At 46.0% G+C, this 10,398-nt stretch overlaps 1 protein-coding gene across 1 annotated transcript in view; it reads right to left on the reverse strand.

The window, feature by feature from the left end:
* The window catches only part of FSTL1 (follistatin like 1), a 51,931-nt gene extending 43,814 nt beyond the window's left edge, over window positions 1–8,117 (reverse strand). The window contains exons 1-2 of the mRNA XM_047726073.1: window positions 7,964–8,117; window positions 7,751–7,807 (exon numbers count right to left, since the gene is read on the reverse strand). Of these exons, the coding sequence (XP_047582029.1) occupies window positions 7,751–7,807; window positions 7,964–7,966 (60 nt within the window). The 5' untranslated portion in view covers window positions 7,967–8,117. The remainder of the gene's footprint in view (window positions 1–7,750; window positions 7,808–7,963) is intronic.
* Window positions 8,118–10,398: the final 2,281 nt, after the last annotated feature.

Genomic DNA, 10,398 nt, shown 5'->3' on the forward strand with positions numbered 1-10,398 from the left:
AAAGATAAAACTTGGCAACACCCAGATATGCGAACAAGTGAAGAAAGGGACTCCGTGGAAGGCTCGAGTGATGTGAATGTAAGAGAAAAGCATCAGCACGCCAGGAATAGACACAATTTCCACACAGAAAGCTGCCACCTATTGGACGGGCTGGTCAAGCAGTCCAGGTGGACAGGCAGCAAATGGCCCCAGTGACTCAAGCAGGGCCTCCCAAGTTCTGAGAAGGCATTCTTCTCAGAAGGATGCTACAGGATTTTCTGAGAAGTTTTCTCAGAAAATCCTGCTGCATTTCAGGGTTTTCTGGACCAGCAGCCAGAGTTGAGGAAGGGGGTGGTACTTTCTGAGAAAGCCATAAATCTGGCCCCCTAAATCTGGCCAGATCCAATTGAGCTGCACAGGAGCTATGGTAATAGCAACTCCTTCAGAACAGGGATCTACCCGGTACTGCCTTGTAGTTCCACACTCTTCTCAGTAGCAGCATATGGGCAAAGGGACTGGCATAATGCCCGGCATGTCCATAGATCAATAAATTACATTCATTTACTATTACTGAATGACAGAATCAAAGACTGTGGGGGAAAAGACAAATTTTGCCTTAGACACAAAAATTTTAAATCTTGAACAAGATAAAAAGTAACGACAAAGAGGAAGTTTCCTTCTATCAACTGAAGCCAATATCCCATTACACACACATGTATAAATCGGGGCCTGTAACATGTCATGGCTTTTGCCATGTGTCACATGACTTGTTTTGACACGAGTTAAGCTGATCAAAAATAGTGTCCGGGATTATTCAGGGAACATTTCAAGGGTCATAAATTCAGACTTAATCCTGGGAATAGCTTCCTGGTGATGGTTTCCAAATGAGCACATAAAAAGTCTATGTGGAGATTTCATGGAACTCCTCCAACCACAGCAGAAAATGCAGATTTATAGGGTATATTTTGTACTCCAACTACCCAAAGAGCTTTCTATTAGCAAGTTATTGCCAGATGGCTGCTAATGCAGGAGCTGTTATCTATGACAGCAGCAGCTCATAGAGCCTTAGCAAGAACAACTGTTTACTCCATCAGAACAGCCAAGAAAATTCTCATTATCATATTCTTGTTGATGGCCAGCATTAGAGGGTTTGGCTCCCTTTAAGGTGTTCGAATTTGTCTTAAGAAGTCAAAAGCTTGGGAAGGAATAAAGTGCCCCCCCCTTTTTTTTGACATTTTCATCTATTCATTACCCTAGTCACACCATCTATTACCCCATGTTTTCTTTGTTTCACATAGTCCTGACCTCTGCCTTCTAATCACCTTAATTTTGCTTAAAGATATACCAAGGTTTGTCAGATTGGATTGATGTTTCTAGAAGGAATGGCAAGTATCTTTTATATCACACACAGAATAACTAATTGCTAGTGGCTACCCAGAACCTCGCTGAGGATTTTCAAAGCTTCTCCAGACTCAGGAGGACAGTATTCTATGATTGATTAGCCAATGTCTGTCATGGGTTAGGGAGAGGGGAGTTGTGACATGCATGCCATCTTCGTACCATCACTGCAGGCCATTTATCTCACAGTGTTGTGAGATACTTACTTTTATTGCCTACAGTGTCTAGTAGGCTCACCACATACATCTGTTGATTGACAATTTCTCTGAAAGGAGGGATAAAGGGCTGATTTATCTTTAGGTAGTAGAATCATGGTAATTTCATTCTTTCTTCTAGTCTTTTCTATATTCTCTAAGCTTTTCAGGAGCATATTACATTTTCATATTTTATCAGAAAATAGCTCATTTTTTTTATTTAAATAGAATAGCATATATTAGGAGGGTAAATTCCTCCTGAAAAAGAGGGGTCACAAGAATACTCAAGATGAATTTTAAAGCACTTTGTTATACTTCTCTATAATTCTGTATGCAGTTGTGAGGATAATGCAGAGTGGCAAGTGTTCTGCTTTTTAAATTAAATTCTAATCATTTGCCAGAGCCTTATAAATTTTTGTAAACATAACTTTTAGTGGCACGTATTGTTGTTAACCCTTAACTCTTCTCCTATTGTTGGATATGCAGTAGATTTTAAGTTTTTTTTGCCATCATAAATAATGTAATGGACATCTTATGCAGTCCCTCTGAAAGTAATAATGGCCAGGGCAAAATGGTCAAAAGAATTATTTTAGTTACCTTCCTTGATTTAATTTCTCAGTGTAGATTATATTGAGCCTCGGAATACCCAGCTGCAAAATAGCCAAGTCAGCTCCCCCAAAGCTGATCCAAAGTCTGCTAAAATGGATTTATGTCAATAAAGACGGTATTTAACTGTGTTTGCTCTACACCTGTGTAGTTAACAAGAAAAACAATTTCCTAGTATAAACACTGTTAACTACAAGCTAAAATGCTTACAATAATATCCAAATTGCAATTATCATATGGAGAGGGTCAATTTACCTTTTCATAATTATTAAAGGTCTACTGTTAAAACATGAATTAAAAGCTTGCCAAATATTACTAGGGCCAAGCATGAAGAGCCTGGACTAATTAAATGATGAATGATAAAATGTAACTGATCATATCAACCCCTCACTCTTTTCATCGTAACTGTTTCCACATACCTTGAGTTCACAGCCTGCTTTCTGCATCTATTCCCTCACTCTTTTTTTTTTTGTTTGTTTGTTTTTTTTTGTTTTTTTTTTTTTTATTTGACAGAGAGATCACAAGCAGGCAGAGAGGCAGGCAGAGAGAGAGGAGGAAGCAGGCTCCCCGAGAGAGCAGAGAGCCCGATGCGGGGCTTGATCCCAGGACTCCGAGATCATGACCTGAGCCGAAGGCAGCGGCTTAACCCAATGAGCCACCCAGGCGCCCCTATTCCCTCACTCTTGATTGGGTGGTGGCTACTTGGATGTATCTATCTGTAAAATCCATCAAGCTGTACCTTAAGGATTTGTGCGTTATACTAACGTTAAACAAACAAACAAAAAAACCACAAAACTTTAAAAACCAGGGAAGCCCTACATTAATGTAAAACAAAAGAGCAATAATTACAATTATAAAGACACTTGTTCATCTTGTAGGTATAACAATATTATAGCTGCCACAGTTTAAAGCACCTGGCCCATCTTTAGACTGAAAGCAACCTGAAGGCAGAGACCATGTCTGCACTTCAGGCATGACTCTGCCCTGTGCGCAGGGCGTGCTCAGCCTGTGGCAGGAGTACTGCCTGATGGGCTCTGTGAAGAGAAGGCCTGGGCTGGTAATGACTCTCTCCCACAGAAAGCACCCCATGCCCAAGTCACAGGCACCAGAAGACAGCAAACTTAGAGAAAATTATGCAGTGACTTGCATGACATTAACCACCTGGCTTACAAAATTAATCCATCTAAGTATAAGGTTTTTTCAATCCTATAATATCTGATGTCATTACATTCATTCTGTTTATGGCTATTGGGAATTTTATCTTGATGTCCAGTTATTTGAAGAGGAGTAGGAAAATGACACTGACATTTTCAATTCATGGTGTGTGACCACTGGTATTTACAGTTCATCATGTTCTCTGTTTTCCTAGAAAAACATCTTTCTGACCCACTGACTTTGAAGACTTTATTTTCTTCTCCAGGACATTACATCCATCGCAGCCTCATGCCCACTGATTGCCACCTCACCACTCCTTCCCAGCTAGCTCCTTTGAGGTTGGGAACGGACTCCTGCTTTCCATCACTCAATCCGGAGGCTTGCGTGGGAACAGTAACATGTCCTTTGTCTAAAGACAGCTTCAGTGGCCAGGCCTCAGTGTGCAGGGTGCTTGCCCTTCCGTTCTGGTTATTCAGCAGAGGCCCCACTATGTTTAACATTCTGATTTCCAATAATGGTCTTTAGAATCACAGCAAGTAGTTTATTTGTGAATGGATAAACAATATATTATTTTAGAGGTTAATGTACAAGATGAATATTAGACTCCTAGTTCTGTTGCGGCTCTAAGGAGGAGTCAGAGAAAGTAGGTCAGACTCAGGCCCTCCATGAATCCACCATTAGAATAATTCTGAAGGATATAGAGAAGATCCCACATCAGCCAATAAAACCCCATTAGTGGTTGATTAACTTGTACATTGATAATGGGCTATAAATGAGAAACCTGGCTTCAACAGGACAAGGACCTAATAATCGCCTCATTTCTCTGGGTAATTATTATTGTTACTATTATCTGAAGTGATGCACTCACAGTTCATGGGTCAAGTTATGCCTTAATGGAGTGAGTGTTCTGATTGGTGCATCACTCCCTTGCACATGTGACTTATCATGGTGATTTTATAGACCTGGGATGCTGGCAATCAGAGCACTAGCAGACACAGCCGCTGAGGGAGAGCGGAAGTGTGCTTGGGTGCTCGCCAAGGCTTTCTTTCAGAAGCAGGCAGCTGGGCCACAGGGTCCCTTCCAGCCTGCCATGTTAGAGTGGACTTGGATCCACCCACTGAGACCCAAGGGCACATGGACTGTCCAACTTTCCTAGCCTCTGTCCACACCTCTCACTTAACTGCAGTAATTCTCTGTAGGAGGGGAAAGGGTGAAGGAGAATGAGCAAGCCCGCACAGCACCCCCCACCAACAGAATCTAGAAAAGGGGTAGCCTTGTCACTGTTAGTTGAAGCATTCCCTCAAGCTGCTGCCAACCACCCCCCCATTCCTCACCCATATAGATGCTAACATATGCTCTTCAGCAGACCTGTGCCACCCTTGCCAATATCCCCTCTCAAGCATAGACTGCAAAGAGTGAGCTCAGGTGGAGGGAGCAGAATGTGGGGGAGGCTGCCAGAAGGCATACATTGGTGATAAGAATATTAAGAAAAGAGAGAGTAAAAGAGAGGAAGCAATCAAAAAAGCAAGTAGTACCAAGTGAGTAAGAGACCATAGAAAACATGTGAAATAGAACACTTCCCTTAATGAGATTTGTTAATAGTTTCCCGAATCTAACCAAACAGGATTTACAGACTGGCATTAATAATGACAACCACCTTTTCCCAAGCCTGGGACACCTCTGATTCTGAAGTCTTGGCTCCTTCCAATAGCAACATGATTTGTCAAGGAATCACATATGTTGAGTTAAGTACTTGCACTTGTATTAAACCAAAAAGCACCAAGAAAACTAAGTTGATTTTTTAAATTTCGTTTTTTGAAAAAATTCAACAGTATTTGTACACCTTTAGCCCTAAGGTCTACTAACAGGGATTCATGTCAATAAAGGCTGTAAATATCATTATTTGGCTTTGTTTGCTGTACGTTCTTATAGCTGGTAAGGAAAAAAGTTCTATCCCAAGCACAATTATAAAAGACTTAAAATAATATACAAATTGCTAACATGGATTAAAAACTTGCCACATGTTACTCAGGCCAGACATCAAGAGACTGGATTGATTAAAAGATCACTTGGGGCACCTGGGTGACTCAGTCAGTTAAGTCTCCAACTCTTGGTTTCAGTTCAGGTCATGATACCGTGATAGTGGGATCGAGCCCCACGTCAGGCTCTGTACTCGGCATGGGGTCTGCTTCAGATTCTCTCTCCCTCTCTCTCCCTTCTGCTTATTCTCCCTGCCCTCTCAAATAAATACATAAAATCTTAAAAAAAAAAAAAAAAAGGATGATCCTTAATAATCTGGAGGCATGAAATGTAACCAGGATCATACCTACTCCTCCTTACTCCTCAGGTACTCTGAGTTCGTGTCTACTTTCTGCACCAACTCTCTCAGTTTTCATGCCTTGGCACCTTGATTGGGAGAACTCTCTGGTCTTCTACCCAAAGCAGGAAATTGCTGCTGGGGGAGTTTCCTATAAGAACAAAACTTTTCCCTGCAATGCTAGTCAATGCTAGTCAGCGGGGGAGGGGGGTATAGTGCAGGCTGCCTAGAATAGATCCTGGACCTTGGGTCACAGGGCCTCCAGCCTTCAGTCTCCTGGTGCGGGAACCAACAGCTTCCTCATACCTCACATCTGCATTCCAGTTCACTGAGTGATTTCACACACTAGCTGGCAATTCCTAAGCCTGCGGTAAAACCAACCAGGGATTCACCTCATCCATCATTGGACTGCAGCTGCCTTTTGAGGGCCACAGCAGGAATGGAAGGGTGTTCCCCAGCCAGGGCTAAATTAGCCAGTAAAGAGCGATCCTCCCTCAAATTCAAACCCTGGAAAACAAAATGCATAAGAAGCAGATCTGGAGTTCAAGATGGGCCCCAAACACTGAGGGAGCTGGATTCAGATCCTTCTTCAGAACTGATTAGCTGTGTGACCCTGGGCATGTTATCTAATCTCCTAAATGTGTTTCCTCTTCTGTAAAATGGGGATTAAAAAAACTGACCTCATAAGGTTGGTGAAGATTTAAAAGAAATGACACATGCAGTCCAATGTCTGCTATGTAAGAAATGCCCCAAATGTGAACTCCTTCTGTGGGGTAGTGGTTAAGAACCGGGGGTATGATGCCAGACTGTTTGGGTTCAGATCCCTATCCCTACCATGTAACAGCTTAGGGCACTGGATAAAATACATAACCTCTGACTCAGTTTCCCCATCATTAAAATGGGGTTTCATTATGACACAAAGTAGATATCCAGTAAATATTAGCTAGTTTTTAAATTTCATTGTGAGCTTGTGTTTCCAGTGCAACCAATAACACAATAATGAATTAAGTGAGAGTTTATATATGAATTAAGTGAGAGTAATATATGTGTATTTTTTTTTTTTTAACTCATGAAGACCTTGTATGCTTTTATGATTTTTTTGCTGGGCAGAGTCAAACTGTGATGCAAAGGGTGGGGCTAAACTGTAACTGGAAGAAAAAATTCAAAGAGGGGGAATAACCACCCACCAGGGAGCTACTTCTTTTGTAATGTACATTCCATTTCTTCTCCCTCATGCTTTTTAATTCCTTCCACATTTCCTGCCATAATTATCAAATGTTTGGTTTCTGACCTCACTCTTCTGGAGACTAGAGCCCAGGGAATTTGGAATTGTTTATTTTCTGTCCATAAACCTTTGAGTTAATGGAGGGGCTTGTGAGTGAAGGGTTTGTTGGTTTGTTTGTAGTGTCTCAGGAAGGTCACTGGAGTTGAAAGGAAAACATTACCAAAAAAGCGCTGAAATAGTTTGACTGGAAACGTGGAGCCCCCAAAGAGCAGAGCAACGGATCTCTTACACTTGCGCAGCGCTGGATTAAGGGGAAATTGAGCTTTTAAAAGACTGTTATGGCCCTGATATTAACACAAAATCCGAGGGCACTTTACAAAGAAAGAAAGAAAAAAAAAAAAAACGGCTGGGAATCACAATCTTACTTTATAAAAAAAGAAAAAAGCATTCCGCCCTAAAGGAGAATCTCTCCCTCCCCTTTCCCCGAGGAGTTAGCCTTGGAAGGAAAAAGCCCCCAACTATTCTTAATTTCCTCTTAAGTAAAGGAAAGAACTCAAAGTCGCCTTTTTGAACTCAGGGGCTTCCCTCGTCGCACCCTCCGTCCCAATCCGCCCAGCTCGTCCTCTTTCCCCCTCCTCACTCTCCCTCCATATTATCGTGGTGGGGCTCCCGCTTATGGCCCAAACTACTTTTCCTGATTTGGAGGTTTAAGTTTCGCAAGTAGCATTTCTGCTCGGAGCGCCCCCTCGCCCCACGCATGGAAACTCCCAGTCCCACCCCGGGAGAACATCCCCAGGACGCACTCCTCGCCCGGCCCGCGCGCACACCCAAGTGGCCCCGGAGCCCGAGTTCGGACCTCCTCGGCCGCTCACCTACCTCGGCGTGGACCCAGGCGACCGCCACCAGCGCGAGCGCGAGCCAGCGTGTCCACATCTGCGGAAGAGGGAAGAACGAGACTGAAGGCGCCGGGCCCCGCGCCCACCCGCGAAACTTCGCGGGGTCCCGTGGACTCGCCCCCTCCGCCCGCTCACCCTCGTCCGCCCGAAGGGGTTGGACCACCGCGCCCCGCGCCGCGCGTCCAGCTCTCACCATGGTCCGGTCCCGGTCTCCTGAGGGCGCGGGGCAGGGCGGCCGCAACGAGCTCTGAGGGAAGGTGGGAGCTCCGCCGCTCGGCAGCCTCCGAGGAAATCCGACCTGCGCTCACCGCCCCTTAAGACCCCTCCTTCCCCGACTGCCTGGCCCCCAGCTCCTCCCCATTCTCCTCCCCTTCTGCAGCAGCGGCCCCCGCGGCTCGCCGCTCCGCTCGGTCCTCCCCGCCCCTCGCTCTGGGGAGCCCGCGTGCGTCCTGGTACCGCCCGAACAAACCCCTCTCTCCTCAGGCCGCCAGGACCTGGAGGCAGAGGCAGAGAGGGGGTGTCCGGGGGGCGCTGCAACAAAGGCGGAGAGGGATGGGGGGCCGAAACCCCACCCCCGGGAGGGCCCTCTGGCTAGCTGCAGCTCTGGCGGGCAGTGGGCGCGGGCTGCGGCGATGGCCAGGTGGGCGGTGCTGCAGGGGGCTCCCGGCCGGGTCTGGGGCGGCAGTGTGCAGGGAAGGGCTCCCTGCGGCCTGGGGAGCCGGAGCCGCCCCCCACGACTGATGGAAAGAGGGCTGGAGGCACAGAGGGACCCCCTCACGGCCCAGGGACCAGGGCGTCACGGCAGACAGAGTGTGAGGAAGTGGGTGCAGAGGCCGGGAGACCAGCCAGCCAGGGGAAGACTGCTTTGGGTTCAACCGTCAATTTCCTTGGGGGAGAGCTGGGAGCCGGCCCCCTCTGCTAAGAAGATAATGACTCCAGCGTTTGCCAGCAACCTCATCCCGTCCTTTCCTCTGGTTCAAGAGTGGTGTTCCCCTTCTTTCTTCAGTTTACCCCCCATTACCTGTGCCCTTACTCCCACCCCCATCATCCCAGGGCCCCTCCCTATTCTTGCTTCCCATCTCCACCAACTTCTTCCCAAGATCCTTCAAACGTATGCTACCTCTTTGAAGGTGTTAACTCCCCAAACTCCTGGCTGTGGCGTCTTTCCTACCTTGTGCCTGGTGTCCCTGGTACCGAAACAAATCCCCTTGACACCTGACAGATTTATCAAGCCCGAGGCTGAGCCCCCCTTCTCATCAGCTCCAGGGCCTGCTCACCTACTTCTTTCAGAGGAGTGGAGTGCCATCAAAACGTTTCCCCACTCCCTAGACCCTGGTTTCAACGTGTGCTGGCAGTTTGCCCTCACATGCATCTCTTCACTGCCATTCACATTTCCACTTCCCTGGGCCAGACCTTCATCCTCCCTCGTTCGGGAATTCTGGAAACCACCTCTGGTTGCTTTCTGGCTCCAGACTCTCCTCCCCTAGTCTCCACTGCAACCCGTTGCAGTGTTTTCACCACCTGATTTCAACTGTCCTCCTCAGGCTCTTCCTCTCCTCAGAAACGTTTAGCACTCTTCTTCCACATCGCATTCACTCTCCCCCTTTCCTGAAAGGCTCCCATCACTGGGGCCAACCTATTTATGTTACTGTACTTCACCTATTTAATACAGTCCTTTTGCTCAAATCAGGCCAATATTGTCACTGACCTCTGAACTTTTCATAAGAATCGGTTTCTTGATTGCTTACTGTTGTGATTCTAGGGGGTTTCAGATAGCACCCATGTTCCCCATGAGGGTTTGCAATTCCTTGAGATAGCCATTAGAGTCAGACTCATCACAGGAAAAATCTCAGGTTTGTCCTGGGGGCAGGCACTGGAAGGGTGGCCATGGCTTGGATCGGGGAGGACAATGGATCTGCATGTACTTTGCCCCAGAATTAAATACAATAAGACATGTTAAATGGATCTCATAGTACCTGGCAGTCCCAAGAGGGTTTGGACAATTTGCTGTGTAACATTGGGAAGCTAGAACTGCCCCCCAACTCCCTCATGACTGATAGAAGCCTGGAGATGCAGAGGGACCCCTTTTGTGAAAATCTGCTCTTATAAAATTGACTGCAGTTTTGCAGTTTTTGGAAAAGCAGAAAACACATGATTTCTAGGGCAGGCGAGCTCCCCAAACTTGAGGGGTCAGAGCGACACATATTTAGTTCCTCTTTCAAGCTCACCAGTCAGACAACTCATTCTGCTCCCTTGATATGGAAAAAAGAGAGGTAGGGAATAGATGTCCTCCCAGACCTCTGCTCCAGTCTCTGTGCTAGGATTGAAGGCAAATGTGATGTGTAAGGTTTTGCTCCTGCCCTCTAATAACTCAAAATACTTTTTATCCCTCACACATCAACTGCACCCCCTCGGAATCTGGCATGATCTCCTTTCCTCTCTCTCCTTGTCTCTATTCAAAGTCAAAGTCTGTCTTTCTCTCCCCAGGACCCAAGTGAAGTTTCTTTGCTTCTCTAGCACCATTTCTGACAATAACTTGGCCATAGTGGACATGAGGTTTAAAGTCTAACAAACCTGGCTTTCAATGTGGTCACTACCACTTACTAGCTGTGTGACCTTCATCAAATT

This window comes from Lutra lutra, chromosome 1 (assembly GCF_902655055.1).
Source record: "Lutra lutra chromosome 1, mLutLut1.2, whole genome shotgun sequence".
NCBI classification, from domain to species: Eukaryota; Metazoa; Chordata; class Mammalia; order Carnivora; family Mustelidae; genus Lutra; species Lutra lutra.